Source organism: Gambusia affinis, linkage group LG07, assembly GCF_019740435.1.
Source record: "Gambusia affinis linkage group LG07, SWU_Gaff_1.0, whole genome shotgun sequence".
NCBI lineage: Eukaryota > Metazoa > Chordata > Actinopteri > Cyprinodontiformes > Poeciliidae > Gambusia > Gambusia affinis.
Window position 1 is genome coordinate 25,282,641 of NC_057874.1, and position 22,015 is coordinate 25,304,655.

The window sequence follows — 22,015 nt, forward strand, 5'->3', positions numbered from 1 at the left end:
AATCTTTTTTTTTCACAGACTAGGCCCCATGCTGGCCAACCTTGTACAAGCTTGATGCAATTAAGCCCACATTTAATCTGTTTACCCTTTAAAAATTGCTCTGTGACGTGACCAGAATTTGTCTGCAAAATATCTGCAACTCAAAATTAAATTGTGGAAATGGCATACTTGTTTTCCCAAGTTGGCACCAGCAAAGACAATGTAGAACTGCATTAGGTTTTATATTTAAGCTAATAAACTTTCAAAAATCTTTCTGCTTTAGACACTTTGGTCTCCCCTTTCTTTCTCCTCATTTATTGTCTATGTACTGTTCAATAAAGGCCCCTAGAGCTGAAAATATGTTTCTGTTTAGTAGAAATATTGTCAAAAATCAACAGAAGTTATGAGAACTCATGTTTAATGTTGGAATATCTGCTGTGTAACAAAAAGACTCTTTAGACATGCTTTACAGAATGTACAATTAAACAAGGCCCGACATATAATACAAATAAACACTTTTCAAAAAGAAAAGGCCAGATTTAACAAAGCAAACAGAGCAGCATTGGAAAGTGCCAGAGCAATCACTGTTAAACTTTGGTATAAGGTCAGGATGGATGTTTTAGAGAACTAAAAGCATATTTTGTCATCGGCAGCACTGGTCTAAAAATTTTTTACATCCAACAAATAATTCACTTCTGATCACGTATGACTGCAAGTTTTCCACTGACAATTTTGCATCATTTACAGAGAGTTTTAAAACACCAAAAACAGAAAAATCATTTAGTACCACTGAAACAAGGAGTGTGACAGAATAACAAGACCACAAACTTATGCCAATACTTCATTCCTTGCTTAGATACCAGTTGGTCATTAGCTTTGTTGCTGATACCAAGTTCAGAAAATAAAAATAGGCTGAGAAAGTGCTAGGAACACATATTGTTAAGATTTAGAAAAACAATTTGGAATCAGAAAAAGTAGATCAGAAGAGGAACTTTCAGTTCATGCCTGCACATCACTGAGGATTTCTGAATACCACTTGCTGTTTAAGGCAATTGAAAGTACAGCTGATATAAAAAAATAAGTTTTTTCCCATGATATAAATTGTGACTAAAGAAAAATCGGCATGAGGCAGCATAATTACACACTTTAAAATTAATTTCAGCATTTCTGAGTTTAGTACCATTTAACTCATTGGATCCCAACAATCATCCAATGAGATCAAATCCTCTGAATCATTATATGACTGAGATGATAATATATCCCAACTCTCACATATGAGGATGAATCTAATAATGGACAGTTAGAAAAATGGGGAAAATAACTAAACAGTCACACACCCAGCTAAAAATTTAATAGGTACACTTTTCCCAAACAGAAGAAATTTCATTACTGTTTTGTAATACAACCTACATTAATAATCAGTACTGGTGAAATTGTTTTGACTCAATATTATTATTATGGAACGCGCATTAGAGGTTATATTGAAACGCTCTCTAATCCAAACAGTTATATCAGTGAAGACGCAACCGTGTAAAGCCGGGCTTTTTCTGGACAGCTCATGATGAAAGGATCTTTAAAACTGGATTTGATTTTATCAAATCTAACCACAAAAAAGCAGCTGATGAAACTGTATGGTGGAGTTTTGCAATTAGTGTCTTTCATCTAGGATTGCATCAATAGCAGTATTCTGGCTAATCATTAATCTTTAACAAGCCCGACCTGCCGATTAAAATTTTTTTTCTCTGAAAAGTTGCTAAATATAGCCACAACGTTGCTAAATTGGCAGCAGTGGGGTGACTATTGTTCATTGCGTATGTGTAGATTTGACCTGGTGGGCAGGTCAGGCAGTCAGTCCTCTCTTACGGCAGAGTAAAGGTGGACAGTGGCTGATTTTCAGATCTGATCGCAGACTTCCCAAAACTAAGAAAATCTAAACCAATTTATTGATGCACCTCAAATTTCAAATTTTCAAAAAACATAAAACAATTTAAAACCATCCAGAAATAAAGTCTGATTATTTTTGACAAAAACAAGAATGTAAAATCTGAGCATACTGCAAACACATTGTGGACGTTTAAGTTGCTTTGTACAAGTAGCTGCTGTAATTGTCACCTCAAATGCACAAACAGAGCATGTAATTCATTAGGTAACATTATTTACATACACATACACATAAAAGAACACAATACATTCCTTTTTTCACAGTCCAGAGTGAAATCATAGGCTTCATTACTATTTATGTAGGATCATAAATTTTTTGACTGAACTGAAATAAAAAAACAACCTCTTTATAACCTGAAACAGCAAGTAAACTGCACAATAAAGTTTGCCAACATGAAATGCCTGTAACAAAGGAAACAAAAGGGCTAATGAATCAGTGCATACTGTAGAAAGAAAGGTCACTGAGAAGGCTTGATATAAAAACGAGGCCATCTGTTAGACAACCATCAGAAAATACCCAGCAAAACTGTGATTGTCTCATGTGCAAAACAAATGGTTTTTTTCCCCAAACTGCTCTTTATTCTAAACAAAAGTGTAAAATTAACATGATTTAAAAACCCAAAACAACAAATAAGAATAATACATGAAAAATGTACCTATATATGTGTATACTCATAATACACACCACATTTTGGTGTTATTGTCTCTGGAATTTGCATAAGAGTCGGTCAGAATGGCTGGGGAAACATGAGAGGTAAGCCTTTAAGAGTCTTTCCAATGTTATCAACTGAATACTGCTGGTCAGGGAACTACATCTTTCTTTTTAATAGCCCTCTTCTCCTCCACTTCAAAAGGAGGGCTTAGTGTTTTCTTCTTAAGACGTGGAGTATTCTGCAACTGGTACCAGAAATGCTGAGGTACAGCTGTCTCAGAAAAGTGGTCCTGCCTGGCAGCGTCCAACTTGGTTCCATTAAGCATACATTCATTCTTTTTTTTGTTGAAGACAGAAGAATAGCAAGAATGAAGAGATGAGGCGGCCTCCTCCTGAGGTGAGGATGTCTGGAAAGAGGTCATTTTAATTGATCTTGTCTGAGAAATCAGTCTTTCTGAAGTACAGAACATTAGCTTGTCCTCTTGAGTTGAGCTGGGGAATGTAAACATACAAGAGAGCATCTTTGGCAGAAAGTAAGGAATCTCTTTGGAGGTAGTGGGTAAAGGAAAGGACGGAAAAGGTAAGGAGGTGCAGAAACAAGTCTGAGGCAAAAACATTGCCTGAATTTAAAGAGCCTATGTGGGAGCCCTATGGTCCTGTGGGTTAGTCCTATTATAGGCACTTCTGTGGTCCTGGGTGGGCTGCCTGGGGAAGTAGTTAGCCACTGCTTCACTCTGCTCTACTGCCCTGTCAGCAGTAGAGGTCAGAGCAGGTGTCCTGTGTAATGTTACTGAGAGATGAGACACTCCAGGTTGAGATACTGATGATGGGTCTTCACCTTCTCTCCATAAAGTTCTGCTGAGCGAATCTACAAATAGCCAAAAACCAGAAAACCTTTTATCTCAGCACCAAAATGATTCTCTTTCCCAACAAGGAAAACAAAATCTTAAGTATTTTTGCTTAGTTTCTAGTGCAAATATCTTAGTACACTTGAAATAGGATAAAACTTACTCGCAAGTAACTTTTCTGCAAGATATACTAGCCTGCTTTAAGTAAATATATTTTAAATTGATTGTAGATTTAAAAAGTACTAGTTCCACCAGCAGATTATGTCATTTAGAACAAGGAAAAAATGTTTTGATATAAGTGAAATAATCTGACAGTGAAATTAGTACTTTTTATTAATATTCAAGAACTATTTACTCAAAACAAGTTCTTATAGCTTGGTGAAAACATATTTGTAAGTTAGTTTTGTTATATTTTAAGTTTAATAAGAAATGTGCACTAGAAACTACACAAAACTACTTGGTAAGATTTTGTGCTTTTTCAGCAATTTGTAATATTTTTGCTCAAAATCTCTTAAGAAAACAGACAAAAACATTTATATGCATAAAAAGTCTTTAACTGTGCAACTTTACTTGTGCAACTGAAAAGAAAATATCCAGAGAGTCAATATAATATCTACAAGCAGTCTTGTGGTTTAACCTTTGGGTTTAGCAGGTCAGTGGAAAACATCCTCTGCAGATTTGTTAAATCAATGACCACAATACTCATTCAGCATATAAAAACAAGCTTGGTGCAGTTTAATCTGTGCTTCTGTAGGGTTGTTAATAGCCACTTTCCTTAAAAACCACTTTGTATTTGTAGGTTATACCCAGGTATTGGTAATTTTAGATTTCGTGCAAGTATAAAAAACCTCAGCTTTTGCTTGATGTCCTACCTTTAACATAATGCTTTGCAGAAGTGTGGTTGTTGTGCATGAGGCTGTCCAGTGCTGTGTCCTCAGGGTGGGCAGTGTCTCCAAGGCCGTCCTTCAGGCCTGGCAGGGCCCTGTCCAGTAGATCATCCTCCCCCAGATAAGCATATTGGCAATACTCTCGCGTTCTAGAGTAGATGTTGGCGTTGTCGTAGCAATCGGAGCAGATGACAAGCGGACCTGCACCACCTAGTAAGATAAAACAATCATTTTTATTGTCGCACTTAACTTTTCTTTATTACTTTGATTACTGTTTATAAGTTCATTAATAAATTTGGATATTTGATTTGATTTGATTCCGATTTTCCAGGAAGCCCCAAGTACACAATTCTTAATTCTTTAATGCTCAGATTTCTGCAAGAAACAAAAAATTAAAAATGTGCAAACTGATGTTCTGTACATTTTTGATAAGAGTGTTTTCAATATTAATAATTTTGCATAATTTAATTACGCAGTTGTTATTTTTGGCCTTTTAATCATAGAAAAGCGAAAAATGTTTTAAGGTTACAAAATGTGCAAACATATTAAAGGAAGTTCAAAATAGGGCTGGGTGACTTAGAATTTGTTCACAATACTTTGTGGCCCTATTGCAATATCAATAAAAATGATGATTAAAAACTATTTATTAAGTCTCTTTTTGGTAATTGTGTGGCTGTAAATGCATACCACGGTATTCATAAAAGCATTCCCATTAGAAATTGGCTTCTTCAGGAAGACAGCTACTTAAATATGTGATTTATATCACAAAACTGCACACAGTTAGTGCACTTAATAATATTTTTGATTTTATTGAAGCTCTCATGGAACAGTGGAGAAAATAGTAAAGATAACATTTCTGTCATATTTTTTGTGAAGCATCACTAAATGGAATTCATCAAGCCAACGATAAATCAAATTTCTTATCATGACAAGAATACTTTCACCATAATTGATAAATAATATGATAAATGCTGACCTTTAATTCAAAGGTTTTTCAGAGTGGAAACATGACAATTAAAAAAAAAAAAAAAAAGTAAATAGAAGTAATAAAATAATGACAAACCAGAGGAGACTCCCGCTAATCCCTCACGAGACTCGCCAGGATGGAAGCTGCTACGGCCGGTGAACAGAGAGCCCATCTTGCAGTGCAGCATCCCGTTACCTTCAGTTTCCACCTCACTGCCTGTGTCTCCATAGCAGACTCCTGGGACAAACATAATAATTAGTTACAGTTTCATTCTGTGGGGGATATGATCCAAAACACAACAGACACAAGTGCCTGATAGGCATGAGCGTATCTCAAATCACATCTGAGAAGCTGTGTTCTTTTTAAAAAGCCTCTAAATTTTTTTATTTTGTTGTACCAGGAGGGTTTCTTTAGAAAACATTTTGTTTATTTATGTATTCTTTATCATGTTAACATGTTTTCTTGAGATAAAAATGTTCATTAAGCCCAAACAAAAACTAGACAGAGCTATTATTTTTAATCTACTCATGCAGTCCTTAAGTCAGATTTTGGGAGATTTAGTCACAAGTTATGGCAAACAACTTGCAAAGGTAACTTTTTCAATTTAAGTTGTGGGGGAAAAAACCCCCGAAAATCTAATGTGCTTGATTGGCATTTTTGTGATGAACAAACACTTTATACTTCCTTATTTATTATGTTGATAAATAAAGAAATAGCTCACAGTGTAAGGTGTTAAAATTGTTTTGCATAATTTCTGAAATGTTTCCAGTGTGCTAGGAGTTTTACTCCTATACATACCATCAGTGCCCTTATGAATGTATCCATTGGAGAGTGGAGGCATGAGCTGCTGGTTGCTACCTGCCTCAGAGTTACTGTAGCCTTCCTGTGGCTCTGACAAAGTACCCTGAGAGGACAGGTAGCTTGGGATATCTGTTGGCAAATTCATCTCCTCTGTAACAAACACATGTGTTCAAACAGTGTGCCAAGTCATGTCCAACTAGGTAAATATTAGTTTCATGGCAGAACGTCTGATTTGCTGGCTGAGTAAAGATGTAAAGGTGACCTACTATGCTTCCCTTAAAAGATTTGGATGGGTTTATGGACTATATAAAACATGTCCATTACATGTTTTGCACAAAGTCATTTTTAGATGAGATTTTAGTCTTGTCAGATCTGCTTTAGGGCCTCTTGTCACTTTAAATTTAAATGAGGTTCTACTGACCACACTCCATCACTTAACGTTTACATTTCAAGTTAAAAGGGTACAAACAGATGCACAATTATACCACATTATAGCTTTGAAAAGCATTAGTAGACCCTCCTGCACAACCAACAAGAAGCAGCAAGTGTTTTTTGGAGGGCAAGTCAACAACAAAATGCACCCATTGTACAGCACATATAGTGGTAAAAACTGCTGAGCAAATGTCTGGGAGTTCAGTTTGGTCTGCTAGGTAACAGGGTGGAATTAGCTGGGGTGAGTAAGTCCAGCTTTCCCAGCTGATGCTGGGAATTACACCCAGGTGAGGAGCAGGGCCAGATGATTTCTGACATTACATTCCCAACGTTTTTGAAACAGTTAACCTATTGCCAAAAAATGACTGGGTGATTTCTATTTTTTAAGTGCTCTGGTTGTTTTTAAAAGCAGTTGAGATCAAAACAGAAGTACGAAAACATGCAAAATGTGGATTTTGCATAATAGGTCCCCTTTAATCTTGTATCTGCCTTCATTTAAGAGCATTTCTAAAATGACTAACCAGTGTTGGTGATGCTGTAGTCCTCATTCTTTCTGCGCATGTGATAGATGACAATGACCCAGACGAGTGACGTCCCGACCACACAGCACACAACAACAATTACCACGATCCCCACAGTGGTCCAACCGTCGGGGTCGTACCCTACTGATGTGTCACAGTTGGGTAATGGTGAAACGCTGAGGTAGATGTGGCCACGTTCGGTACCCAGGGTGTTAGACATGATGCAGGTGTACTTCCCAGCATCAGCTGGCCCAGCATCAACTATGATGAGGAGCTGATTGGCTGCAGCAAAAAAGTGACGCTCTGTGAGCATGAGAGGCCCGTCGTCTTTGGTCCAGTTGAGTCGGGGAGCCGGACTGCCTCCGGCTATGCACTGAAGCACTGCAGTTTCACCACCTGCCACTGTTCGGTCTTCCAATGGCCGCACGAAGGATGGAGTTTCTGGAAAAGAGGAGGACTGATTAAGTTTTGAAATTGGTTGGTATGAAAAGTGAAGTTTGTAACCGACAACTAGTTTGCATAAAAAAGTCTAACAGGTTTAGTCATTAAAATAGTGACTCATAGAGACACTGTAGTTATGAGGATCTGAATACAGGCCTCAGAGAGTTTTCCCACAGTAAAATTCAAGCACTTTTCAAGCATTTCTAAGGAAACTTTTCAAACCTTTCCACATTTTGGACATTAAATAAAAGCAATACAAATGAACTAAAACAAAGACAGTTTCTATTTACTATAACGTAATTTATGACTTGTTAATTTCTTGCGATGGTAATTTATGTTCTACAGCAGGGACAACGTGAACTAAAATATAACAAAAATTTGTTTTGAAATGTCTCTCACACTCACACACAATATACCTGACTTCCAGGGAACAAAACACTAATTTAACAAGAAAAATTTGTGTTAGTGTTAATTTCCATAATGTATAAATTATAAGCTAGACCTAATTTCAATTACATAGATCAATAAGTCAGTGAGCCATTGGGAATAATAAATATTCATTACATTGAAAAAGTCCAAGCAAATTATGTTTAGGTAAATGACCTTCCTGCTCAAATTAAATGCTAAATATATAAAGAAAGTTACACAAAAAACATGTAGAAAATGTTCTTGCTAAGTATTATGGCATTTAGCAAATTGAAATAATTAAGATGATTCTCTAAATTACCTAAATTTGGAGAATTTTGGTACATCTTTGTACCTAGATAAGTTATCACAGCTTATCTTGTTTAGATGGCTTATCTTGTTATCTAAACAAGAGAAGCTTAGACTGATTTAACTTCAAGACAGTGAGAAAAAAATGTTTCTCTTATTACTAGGTGAAGATATCTGGGTTCAACTTTAATTAATGTTCTCTAAATTTAGGCTTTTAATTAAATGTTTGATTGCACTTTGTTACAAAACTGTGCAGTTTGAATATCAAGGACTTAAAAAGGACTTTATACAGAAATTAAGCACTTGAAAATATATTGAAATTCAAGCATTTTCAAGAATTTCAAACACCCATAACCTGTGAAACTTGTGAATAATACACATGTTAAGGTTTTCTTTTACAGCATCACTGTCTCAATCTGGCAAAGTAGTAACAAATAAGGGCTTCTAGTAAGTGACACATATGGACAAGCATCCAATTTAAGCAGAAATTACCAACCAGAAAACAAAGGAACAGCGATACTCTCTGCTGATAAGGAGCATGACTCACCGAGGACGGTCAGAGTGGCATTAGCTGAGAGACTGCCAGCTGCATTTTGAGCCGTACAGCTGTACACTCCCATGTCTTCTGTCTTCACATTAGCAATGAAGAAGATGTCATCATCTGGCATCACGTGCATCCTACGCTCTCTGGCAGCGGGGAAGTCAGTGCCTCCATCCTTCTGCCAAGCTATCTGGGGAGAAGGGTGACCTTCCGCTGCACACTCAAGCCGAGCCATCGTCCCAGTGCGGATTGTCAGATCCATGGGAGTCTTAAGAAAGGAGGGCATCTCTGAAAAGCAGAGGGCAATCCGGGGTTAGGGTCTGTTATCAAGAAATCTTTTGGCTGATACTTCTCCTAAAATCTTTTAAGTAATCATTTTAATTGCAACTCAGTTAAATCACAATAGCACAATCCTTGTTAAGGTAGTGCAAACCAAGTTTCTAAGACTAATACTTTTTCTAGGAAACTGCATAATAGATAGGGATGCACCAATCCACTTTTTTCACTTCTGATACCAATACAGATATCTGAAGTTTAGAATTGGTCTATACAATTCAATATAAAACCAGCGCTGAATTGACTTAAAAAGTTTATTTTTTTAAACACAGACGTAAATGTGCTGAATAACAAGTTTATTTGATTACTGTGGACCAGTACAGCATCCTTAAAGACATCAAAAACTTCACAAGCTTGGTCAAACTTGTAAAAACAACTCAACTTTAATTTGTTCATTCAATGCAAAAAGAAGCACAACAGCCAATGTACAATAAATAATAAAGCTCAGAGGATAAAGCATAGAATTACATTGAATAGATCTGCCCTTAATAACCAGACACATTGTCACGATACTCAATCTAGAATTTGTTTTTTCAATATCAACACCAATACAGATATTAATATCAGATCAATACATTTCTAATAACAGATGTTAAAAGTATTTATGAAAAAGAAGACAGGATCTCACCGTTGATCGTCAGCATAGCCCTGTTTGAGTAGTTGGAGCCAAAGTGATTGGAGACAACACACTGGTAAAGCCCTTCATCAGTGAAGTTGACGTTAAGGAGATGAAGCATGGTGGTGTAGATGAGCTGGCCATCCTGATAACGAGCATAGTTTTCCACTTCTGCATCGTAGAGAACCTCTCCGTCCTTCCGCCACGCCGTGGTCATCGGCGAGTCGCTGCTACTGGATGCAACGCAGCTCAGAGTCGTGTTGTTGCCCCTCAAAGCCACAGAGGTCTCCGGGTGGGTTGTGATCCGAGGCTTGGGGAAATCATCTATAGTGGAGAAAGAGGAAAATGGGAGAATTTTTCTATATTAACAATATTCCTATGGAACTCTTGAATAAAATAGCTCTCAGAATAAAATACTTACCACACTGTATTTCAATTTTAAATACTCCAAATACCTCAACAAAAACACCAAACCTAGACAAGGATCTATTTGCAACATTTTTTATAATTCATTGTGTATTTTTGAGAATTTAAATATTCAAACTGACCACAAACAAACTCCTCTGGGCTGATTGAAAGGATGCTGCGACCAAGTAGACCAGCAGGATGGGCGCAGACAGCAGAGACAGACTGAAGGAACTGGCCTTCGGTCAGCCAGGGACCCAGCCACTGCATATGACAGTCACACAGCAGGCTGCTGGAGTTCAGGACACTGAGAAAGCAAAACAGAAAAATTGACAAATTGTCATAAATTTAAAAAAAACTATTGTCTTATTTACATTGCTTTCAACACAGCATCTAGGGTACTTTATGCAAAGTCTTAGAGACTCCAAAAAAGTCCTGATCAAAAAGTCTAAAAAGGAAAAAAATATTTCTGCAGTATTTTTTAATAGAGGATGTGGGTGTTTTTACTGACAGGGAGCTAAGTCAGCTCAAGATGTACCTGAAAATAAACAAACACATCTCTAACTTCAAAACAAAAAGTAAATTTGTGTTTTAGAAGTAACCTTATTTCACTTTTAAAAAATCAGTTTAAGAAACAACATTAAAAAACTTTGTTCTATGTAAGCTTAACAAAACCTAAGACTTGAGCTTTCAGGGTACGTACAATACTTCGAGTTCTAAATGGGAAAGCGCCTCAGGGTGTATGGACATGATACCGTTCTTGCCAAGGTCCCTGCAGACAAGACAGAAATATGAATTAGAGCCTTTAACTAGAGATTTGATCTCAGCTATATCCTGGATTTACTAAAATTACATAATCCTAAAACAGACTTACTGATAAATATAATCAGTCATCAACAATATATTTGTAGGAGTTAACAGTACTGTAAGGACACAAAGACAAAGTTTAATGATTTAACTCACAGCTCCTTCAGCTCATCCAGCCCCTCAAATGCCTTCTGAGTGATTGATTTGATTTTGTTCCGCTGCAAATTTCTGCAAAATAAAGTAATTTCAGGTCATATTTTTTTCACAGTTTCTTAAGTTGTCTTACACATTGGTAAACCAAGTCCGCAACTTTTGTGAAGGTTATTTTAAAACACCTGAACAGCATTTTATCGTCAGTCAGCTTGTTCAGGACATTATGGCTAAATTAAAAGTTCATTATAGACATATAGTGAATTTTTTTTGTTGCCACATTTAAGTTTTTTAGATCAAACAAATTGTAATATCAAACAGAGTTAATTCAAAAAACAGTTTGCCAAACCAACCAGCCCTTTGTACAAAAAAAGTGATTATTGCCTGACCTGCACAATTAGAACCTAGCTCACAACAAGAAGTAGGTTGAATGATCTCAAATAGTATTACATCATGTTCATCTAAAAGAATAATAGATATGAAAAAAGGAAGTGTGTGTCTAGACAAGATCACAAAACCATTTCTAAGGTTGTGGAGCTTCAATAAACCACATTGAAAATCGTTAACCAACAAATGGAGAAAAATGAAATGGGAATTAATCTTCCAAGGAGTGGCTGTCGTACCAAAATTACTCCAAGAGAATGTCAAATACACATCCAAAAAGTTGAAAAAACAACCCAAAATACCAGTAAGCATTGGTAGTCTCACTTAGCTCAGATGATGCTTATAATTCAACAAAAAAAAAAAACTAGAAAAAATGGCATCCACAAGACAGTTCAAGAGAGTTATTTGCTGCTGACCAAATGAAATCTAAAGCTCCACCACATATTTGGCAAAACAAACTACTTTCCGCCTGAAAATCCTAAAGATTATCCAGCCAGGATCAGTTTGGGACATTAATCTAAACACATGGGCTACACTCCAGAACAATATTTCAAAACCCACAAACTACTTTTTCACATAGTATCAGATTGGTCTGAATGGTCTTATCCTATAATAAATAAAATAATTATGTAAAACAATCCATTTACTCTGCCTGCCTTTTTCTTCTAATAATATTAGTTTTCATCATCAGAATCCTTTCACTGGGACAAAATCAGCTATAACAGAACAAATTTATAAAGGGCAAATGCTTTGTTTACAGTACAGTAAATAAACAGCCATGTGTTAGATTTATTACATTCATCACTAATACACTAATGAAAGGTCTGAAGCACTAAGAAATAACATGTAAGAAGGTTATTTGTCTAAATGAAAGCCATTCCAACAATATGCATGCATGCAAACAGTAGATTACAATTTCACACAGCCATATTTATATGCATTCTCACAGTGTGGTCAGCTTCTTCATTCCATTAAATACAGCAATGGAGTCTTCAATGGCCCATGAGATTTCATTGTTGCGAATATCTCTGAAAAACAAAGAGTCATATCACACATTATATGTTAAATGTGCTAAACTGCTAAAAACGTTTTCTGTAAATACATTATAAATTAGTCTTTCCAATCCAAGAACTGTGGTTGCCAGTAATAGCAACGGACACACAGAAGTTTTAATGACCCCATTCCAATCTTTTCAACTTTCAACTGCCGCAAAAAAATAAACAATTAAATAAATCAAATATGTGTCACTAGGCCTGTCACGATAGCAAATTTTGCTGAGCGATTAATTGTCTCAAAAACTATTGCGATAGACGATATTATTGTTTGAAGACCTTTGTACACTGATTTAATGGAAATGACATAATAATGCATGAGATTTCCTGTCAAAGATAGAGACACTTTATTTTCAAAAGAACATTTAACACTGGAACTGATAAAATAAACAAAACAACCAAAAACAAAAATAAAATGGATTCTCAGTCTCCATTAGCAAAAATGTACTTGAATAAAAACACCAAAGTGTAAATAAATACTGCATTCAACCAAAAGACTGCAGATTATGAAGTCTGTATACCATATTGCCCTTCAGTAATCATTAGATTTAAATAGAGAAGATGGGCACATCGACTACCTGATGCAATAGTTCACACTGCTGGGATGAATAAAGTACTTCTATTCTATTCTTCACATCAGTTCAATTTTCCCCTTAAGACAATCTTAGAACGTTGATGTTCTAAGATTGTCGCTTGTTATCATCTTGTAGTGTGTGGTGTGTTACGGTAGATCGTTGTGGCCGCGCTGATCTAAATCAGGGGTTTTCCCGACTGGGAGCGTTAACACAGCCTGTTGAATGTGACAGGTAGCTAATCAGAAAGCGCGGATTCTCCTCCTGCTTTCTGAGGGGAAATTACCGAGGGGAATCCCAAACAGCTGACACGGCGCAACCCGAAGTCCAGCGGACATTGGAGATGATATGTGGAAACAACATTAATGGTTATAAAACATTTGGTGTAAAGAATACAAAAATGACGAGGGAGGAGTTGGAGCGAAATTGCTACGACCCGGTACGTGACATAAATCGGTAATAATGATTTTCATTCAGTCACGACGTTACGCTGACACTAGAGCCACATGCATTGCAGGTAGATTGTATGGATTAATGCGTTACTACAACGCATTAATTAATGCGTTACTAGTCCATTAACAAATTTTAAGTCCAGTTAAAATTAGTTAACTGGACTTGTAGCCATTATTTTGTGCCCATTGTTGGACACCACACAGGATTTCTGACGGCTAAAGTGGTCTCTCAGGTTTTGAAACAATCGGCCGACAGTTCTAAGATTGTGTAGTGTGCGCTGGACATTACACTAAGGGAATGAGGAAGGGAGGGTCAGTGGAGAGCAGCGTAGTTGAGCCTTTTTTCATTCAGTGTCATCAACAGAAAGAGAAAGAGGCCGGAAGAGGCGATAATGGCGATAATTAAAATGACGTCGATAGTTTTAATTTATCGTATGATTAATTGATTTATCGTTTATTGTGACAGGCCTATGTGTCACTCATATAATATCACATAAGACAACTCCAGTAGTTTGGAAAGCGAAGGGAGTCTAAATGGTCAAGTGACATTTTATCCAACTTTTACGTCATTGATGCGAGACATGCGTCACTGCCAGACAGACTAAAGCTGGACATAAACAACAATTAAATCTATGATAAATCTGGACTTATGAAATATCATAATCGCAATTCCACCACTCCTGGTGCTGGCAACGCATACAAAAATACTTTTTTACACAAATTCCAGTCAATGCTTTACAAAATGCCATTGGTTTAGTTGTGCTTTTTTGTGACAGCTCCCATTGGTGAATAACTTTAAAATAAGTCCATAGATGGTGGTATCCATTATTGCTCCTGTAATCAGCTTGCTGCTGTGTGACATTCTTCTTCTGTGCATGAGGGTCACTGTGGGGTTGTAATTTGTTCACAAAGAAGTCTGATTATACTTGCTTCTATAATCAGAAGTTTGATCAAACATAGACATATGACCACACATGCGCACACACATAAACAATCAGATTCCAGCAAAAAATCTATCAAAATTGAGCATTAAGGCTTGCTGTGTGAATGGAGCCAAAGTTACGAACCTAACAATTTGAGACACAGAGCTTCTAAGCTGTGTCAAAGTTTGGTAGCCCTGCTTCTGAAGAGAGGAAATAATTGGCTCTGTTTAGCACTATTTATCACTATTTATCACAGTTCATGGGTCTCCTGGAAACCCAAAGAGGCTTTGTGTTTGCAGGACGGGTCACAGGCTCTTTTGTTTTACTTCCCTCATGCATGGCCACCTCTGAAAGAAGCTTGGATCTGTAAAATAGCCCTCTTCAATGAAAGCTCTCTGGATGATAAACATACCAAAACATAAACTTTTCATATTTCATTTTAGCACCTTATACTTGCATCAAATAAGGAGTTTCTCTACACTTCAAACGTTACAGAATAATACTTAAATGCAAATTGCATACTTGCTTAATTAGGCTAGCATATTATTGTACAGGATTTCCAAAATCTTTGTTGTAATGCTAATGTTGTTGATATTGTAATCGTCCCATTAAATCTGCCACTCGTACAGCTAAAGTGCAGAACCCTCTCATCCCACATGTATGACACGTACAAGGCCCTTACAATGCAATACAAGTATTCCATTAGAAAGACTGATTATGATTGCATTTGCAGTTTTAATCCATCAGAGTTTACTTAGGAGAAACCCACATTCATTAAATGTTAATACATGCTAATCATTAAAGCACCTCTTCAGGCTGTCAAAAACACCTTTTACTTCACTTGGAGGACAGATAATACAGAACTAAAGTGGAATTCTGGAAAAAATTACACAAATGAAATGACTAACGCAGGATTACCTCACAACGGAAACTAAAGCATATAAAGAGAAAGCAGCTTCTATGATTTTTCTATAATCAGAAGTTTGATCAAACATAGACATATGACCACACATGTGCACACACATAAACAATCGTGTGTGTGCAGGAAAAACTATATTTATGACAAAACTAGAAGTACAGATAAAGAACAAAAAGAAGCACACAGACCTACTGTAGTCAGCAATCTGTCAGAATGTAGGTCAAGAACAAGCCAAGACTTGATTTCAATGAGCAAACTCGGCTTCATTTAATTTCTTAGAAGTGATACTGCTGCAGGGTATTATACTTACAAGGTGCGCAGATGTGCCAAGCTGCTAAACACGCCTTCTCCCAAATGGCTGATGGCGTTTTCTCCCAGGTTCAGAGTCTCCAGGAATCCTAATCCAACAAAAGCAGTCTCCTCAAGTCTTGTCAGGTGATTGTGGGACAAGTCTCTGGAAAGATAAACACCAATTTAATGAAATACAATTCCCATCCATTTAAATTTGACCTCATTTGGTTGTGTAAGAGATATGTTCATAAATTAGACAATTTCACAACCTAACCTTTGCTAAATGAGCTGTGGAAAGCTAGAATGAGGTTGTAGCTTTCCACTAGAAGCTCATTCTAGTGGAAATGAGGCCTTGTTTTACTACTAGAAAAAAAAGGCAGTAAACATTAAATAAATCATACAACAGTGGCTGATGAAACCATGTGGGACTGCTCATCTCTACAGAAGTTTCATAGTGTTTAATAGCAACACACTCACAGCTCCTCCAGTTTTTGGCAAAACTCCCAGGCGTCAGGACGAATAACACCTATAGCGTTGTGGCTGATCTGCAGGATGCGCAACATCCGGAGGCCATACAGCCAAACTTTATTAACCTCCGTTAGGTTATTGTGTTCCAGCTCTCTGAAAGATGGGAAAACAACAAAAGACCAAAGAAATTATATTTATTTTTATGTGGAAAAACTCCTAGCTGATAATTCACAAACCATGAGAATTTTTTCTGCACAGTGGTGGTGCAGTTGGTAGCACTTTTGCCCTGCAGCAAGAAGGTTCTGGGTTTGATTCCCGGTGCAGAGTCTTTCTGCATGGAGTTTGCATGTTCTCCCTATGCATGGTGGGTTCTCTCCAGGTATTCTGACTTCCTCCCACAGTCCAAAAACATGACTGTCAAGTTAATTGGTCTTTCTAAATTCTCCCTAGGTGTGAGTGTGTGTGAATGGTTGTTTGTCCTGTCTGTCTCTGTGTTGCCCTGCGACAAACTGACGACCTGTCCAGAGTGTACCCCGTCTCGCCCAAAACGCTCGCTGGAGATAGACACCAGAACCCCTCCCGACCCCACTAAGGACAAGGGTGTACAGGAAATGGATGGATGGATGGATGGATGGATGGAGAAAAGTATTTCCCATCAAAACCAATCAGCTACTTCTAAAACAAATAGTAATTAAAGTGTTTTGAAATTGAAATGAACAGCATTATACTCACAGCTCTTCAATGTTGTTTAGTCCAAAAAATGCTCCATCCATAAGCTTTGTGATGCCATTTCTTTGCATCTTTAGAGACTTTAGCGATTCCAGCCCCTTGAACGTCAGACTGTCCACTATCTTGATCTTATTACGCTTCATTTCCCTGTTGGGAAAGTAAATTAAAGCTTCATTTAGCCAAGCAAAAATAAAACAATGAAGTAAACTCATAAAATGGGTGGAATATTGAAAGTAGCATTATCAGCTTGATTCATTGGCCTAAATAAAAGTTGATCAAACCAAAAAATAAATAAAAATCACTTTGAGGGTGCCGATTTCAGGTTTGAACTAAAATATGTTTAATACTTACAGTAGCTGAAGCTGAGAAAGTTTGAAGACTTTTGACGGCAGCGTAACTAATCTGTTCCTGTTCAGCCGAAGCACCAGCAGTGAGCTGGAGATGTTCTCAAAGCAGCCAGGCTCCAGGAGGCTGATTTTATTGTTACTCAAATTCCTAAAAGATGAAACAATAGCAGAAACACTGAAGCAAAAAATTAAAAAGGGATAAATATGCCTCACCTATTTTAGGTCTGCTCAGGAGTAAAATAAGCTTCATGCATTGCTGATTTCTTTAATAACAAAAGCATCATTGAATGCAGTTTTTTTTTTTCATTAAGATATTTAAAATGCTTTACATTCCCAAAAGAACTGTTACTATTCAACCTAAACTCATCCGCAGAAGTGTTTTCTTATATTCTATACTACTAATTACACAACTATTGTTATCTAAATTGTTAATGATGGTTTGGTTGATCTTGGAGAAGTTAAAGTTGAATTAACTGCGTTAAGGCTAACGGCTCTTCAAACTGGAATGGTCAATCAACTAACAGCTTCTACAGGGGGGGATTGTGTAATGGTGGGTGCTTCTTGTTGTACTTTTATTCCAGCTGATGATGAAGATGGTGGTGCTATTGCTCATGCACTGCCTAACCTGACAGCTCTAAAGAACGCTCTTAACAATGACCATGCTTCTCCATCCGATTGGTTCTTGTGGCTTTCAGTCAACGGTTGGAGACAACTCCTAATGAAACTTCTTACACCGCTGTTTATAGTATTGGGGAAATTAATGATCTTGTTTTGCTGTGTGATTCCCCTACTTAAAAGGATAGTAGAAAGTTTCATTAATGTTCATCTCTTGAAGCACACTTTCCTTATATACACAACTGATCAGTTCCACAGCCCTATCTACCTGAGTGATGATTCTGATGACTTGGACTTTTTGTCCTCCAGCGATGAGGAGGTTAATTTGTAATGTTTGTTTTGTTGTCTTTAAATAGTGTTAATCATTGATATTTTCAGGGGAGTATCCTAGCTTAACTTTCCTATCCTCCTTTGCACATTACAGAAATGTCTGTTTCACAAAAATAAATGCCTATCCTTTCTGCATGTTCTAAATATGCTTTTTATATTTTGATTTTACATTTCATTTGATCTGGAAATATGTTCGGTTTTTTTTCTTTTTAGTGTTTTCCTTTTTAAGTTTTAGTTGGAGTAGGACATTTCATTGTTAAGAATTGTTGTGATATTGGTTTTAAATTGTTGAAAAATATATTTATATATGTGATTCAGTACAAATTGTTTTTCTACCTACTTATAGGGGGTGTTTTCTATTATGCTTGAATTTTGTTCAACGCTGATTTTTTGTTTTTTTACTGCTTGATGTTATTATTTCTTGGGGGGGTTTTTGGACTTTTGGTTTCAGCTTTTGTGTTAAATTTTTTTGTGTGTTTGTTGATTTTTTTCATGTCTTCAATCATTGGTGTGATGGCTCCACAATTTTCCTGGACAAACATATACAGGACCGTCTCCCTGGCAAGGAGGGGTTCCAGGATAACTTTTTCTACCTAACACAGTCATATTGTTACAGGTTTGAATAAGTGAATGCCGGTAAGTTTTTCGTATATGTGTTTTGTTTTCTCTTTTTGTTACATCTTCCAGGATAGTGTTATGTTATATATTTTAACCACGGAGGGAAATGATTATTAATATTAAATATTATCATATTTACTTATAATCAAAAGGGGGGGAAATGATGCGGAAAAATTACAATAAGGTCACACCTGCTAGTTGCATTGCTATACGTTTATTCCAAGTTCCTGTATATTCCCACCAAGATAAAGCTTTTTGGGTTACATGTACAAGGTTGGATGTTGTTTTTCCCAGCTGCATGTGAACCAGTTGTCTCCCATGCTTTAGATTCCTTATCCCTTTTGTATAAAACTCGTGTGTTGTCTCTACCTGGCAGAGCTTTCCGTTCAGATTTGCTTCATTATTGATTATCCTATGAGCTCTCTGAGTTATGAGCAATTCATGAATAAACCCGATTGAGTGATTTTACCTGAACAGTGCTTGGAAATAGTTTGTTTTTTTTCCACGACAAAGTAAAAGTTGTTGATAATGTTTAATGATGATGCCTCCAAGTCCTGAGGGGAATATATTGCTAATTTCAATGATGTATTATTACTTACAGATATTTGAGCTGGATGGACGGAAAAGCTCCCACTTTGAGCTCAGAGATAGAGTTAGACGTTAGATCCAGTGTTTCCAGGGAAATGTATGGTTGCAGCTGATACATCAACAGTTCTGAGATCCGATTGTGGACTCTGAATTATATTAAAAACAAAAATATTTCAGTTTTCTGCAATAATATTGATAATTACAAGTCACAATCATTTCAAAGTTACCAAGAAGCTCGACTAAACTGGAATACTAAACCCAATGAGTAATGATGACTAATGATGCCTAAAAGAAAGATTTTTTTGTGACCATAATTCTTTGATAGCTGCACAAGTATAATGGTATAGAGGTAAAAGGAAGACATGCAGCAAATTGCCCAGGGCCGGAAATCAAACCAGGGCCAACTGTATTGAAAACTGTAACCTTTGTATATGGTGAGCCTGCTCTATAGTGAGCGATATGGTGGCCCCATTAACCGACATCAAGTCAGTTATTTGGCTCAACAAAGTGACACCAAAAAAATTCTTGAACAAGTCTTCCATAAAGTGAGCAAATGGGTCAACTTTAACAGTACAAATCAAACTTTTGAGACCATAACCAGGCATTTAGTGGATTATACTTTTCATTTTTACTAACCTAAATAAATTATAGCATGTTAGGATTGCAGGATTTAAGGTAAAAGGAAAAAAAAACATGAAATTTCAATGCAATATGTTAAGTATTGTAGAGACATTATCATTTACAATTAGCCCACATTTCCTTACTACTTTCAATGAGCTTTAGAATTTTATATTATGGCCATAATACACAGTCAAACCAACAGACCAAATGCATTAGTGGCAAACAGGTACCTGACATATTATTACCTGCCAAATACTGCATCCCAGCAGACTTTCTAATTGCAATATTGCACACATTGAAATTAAAATACAATTTTATACAATTCAATCTATTTTATACTTTGCATGTCAAAAAGCAAGGTTAGTAGTTTTCCTGTTTACATTTATTCATGACAAAATTACTTAGAAGCTTTTGTTAGATCCAAAGAAAACAAGAAAAAGAAAGGGCAATAACAGTTTTTCCACTATTCTCTCAGCAATCAATGAAAACACAAGCAGAAATGACTCAGTTGACTAGCAACTGCTCACTATGACTATGAATGTATTACAGATCATTTATTTTTCACAGGAACAAAATATAATAGGCTTTTTGCAGTGGCAAAGCATGTGATAGCAATGTATGGTACATTACATCAAATGTTGTGTACTTAAATAGGTGGAGAATGGTAGTGCTACACATTCATGGCAGAAAATGCATTAAAATTTTTATATCAAGGAAGGGGGAAGAACACATAATAGGAGTTCTGTACTCACAATGAAAGCGAGGTAATGTTTGATGAAACGTTTCCAAGAAAGGGAAAAACAGCCAAGTCATTGTGGTTCATGGTGCTGAAATTAAATTACATACAATATTAGAATCATAATGGTCAAAGTGAACTGACCTCTGTAATAGGAATAAAAAACAATCAGGGCAACCTCTAAAACCTTACATCACTTTAATTCAAGATAACCAAGAAGAAACACAACATTTAAGCTGAATAGTTTAACAACAAAGTTAACATAACATAGAAGCAGTTACAAACCTAAAAGGTTTTGTTTAATATACGGTACATTAATTATCAGTTTACAGAAAAATTAATTCACACAGAAAAAACTAACAAAATATCTGTATACAACAGCCCTTGATAGAGGATTCTGTCAATTAAAATGCATTTACATCTTCATAATCAATTATGAAGGTTTTTGTATCAAAACAGAGCAGAGGATTTAGTTGAAACAGGTTTCTGACAAAATCTGCTTGTGTACTTACGCTTGAGTTATCCCATCTGGGACGTCCAAGGGGGCCGCTGACAGTCTTTTCCTGTTGCATTCCAAAATATGGACCTCATCTTGTCCTTTTGGGCAGGAGCAGGCAGCAGGACAAGAGTCTGTGACCCAGGCACTGAAACTCAGTAGCAGGACAACAAGAGCTGGAAGAATGGGCCAACCTTCCGCCATTTTAAATGTCCTCCTACTGAGAAGTAGCTACGTGGCTAACAGACCGTTACAAATGGCACTTTTAAGAGCTACAAAAGCACCAAACTATCCGAGGCGCTTGATTTCAGTCTAATGAACACATAATTCAGCTTTACAGCGTTATAAACCCAACAGAAATTGTGTAATCCAATGTTGTCCAACTTGCGTGAAGCATAGTAGCTGAGATTTGTTCCCTTCTTCGAACAGCCTGGAATTCGTCCTGCTCCAATCAGGACAGCCTCACCGCCAGGCTAACCAGCTAACTGCTAAACTGGTCTGACCCCAAAACTACAGCACTTCCCGAAAAACGAAAAAGCCTAACATAAATGCTCCGATGGCTTCTGGTTGCAAGATAACAACGGAAACGTTAAAAGCATATTTTTCGACAAATTACAATAATGTTTTTGGAGCCCTGTCCCTAAAGAAAAACAATGCACAGTTAACTGATGACAAAGGATAGCAAAGATCCCGCCCCATTCCAGCATGTTCACAAACACGCTATTGGTCAATGGTCAAGTATGTCAAAGAATTTCAACGATTTGATTGGATGTAGTCTAACTGATTTAAAGTGATGACCTTCCCACTTCTTTGGGGAAAAAGTTTGGCAGAAGAGC

At 36.7% G+C, this 22,015-nt stretch overlaps 1 protein-coding gene across 2 annotated transcripts; it reads right to left on the minus strand.

Moving 5' to 3' along the window:
- Positions 1 to 380: 380 nt before the first annotated feature.
- On the minus strand, positions 381 to 21,878 carry lrig2 (leucine-rich repeats and immunoglobulin-like domains 2). Of its 2 annotated transcripts, none has more exons than XM_044122193.1 (18): positions 21,196 to 21,878; positions 20,700 to 20,774; positions 19,338 to 19,472; positions 17,180 to 17,323; positions 16,832 to 16,975; positions 16,109 to 16,252; positions 15,651 to 15,794; positions 12,370 to 12,450; positions 11,045 to 11,116; positions 10,785 to 10,853; positions 10,225 to 10,388; positions 9,689 to 10,000; positions 8,731 to 9,012; positions 7,029 to 7,469; positions 6,073 to 6,204; positions 5,371 to 5,511; positions 4,293 to 4,517; positions 381 to 3,440 (listed from the first exon to the last, which is right to left on the minus strand). In XM_044122193.1, exons 1-18 carry the CDS (start codon positions 21,381 to 21,383, stop codon positions 3,208 to 3,210), a joined length of 3,126 nt encoding a protein of 1,041 aa, XP_043978128.1. In that variant the 5' UTR covers positions 21,384 to 21,878; the 3' UTR covers positions 381 to 3,207. The 2 variants fall into 2 exon arrangements, with proteins under 2 accessions (XP_043978128.1, XP_043978127.1); XM_044122192.1 differs by having other exon boundaries at positions 6,073 to 6,225.
- Positions 21,879 to 22,015: the final 137 nt, after the last annotated feature.

What these genes read in the sequence shown, in the direction of transcription:
- lrig2 (XM_044122192.1), bottom strand. Translation starts at nt 21,383, where the DNA reads ATGGCGGAAGGTTGGCCCATTCTTCCAGCTCTTGTTGTCCTGCTACTG. An exon ending in CCAGATGGGATAACTCAAGC is followed by an intron (nt 20,775 to 21,195) that starts GTAAGTACACAA and finishes ATTTAATTTCAG; the next exon opens with CACCATGAACCACAATGACT. An exon ending in CTACAGCATCACCAACACTG is followed by an intron (nt 6,226 to 7,028) that starts GTTAGTCATTTT and finishes TGTTTGTTACAG; the next exon opens with AGGAGATGAATTTGCCAACA.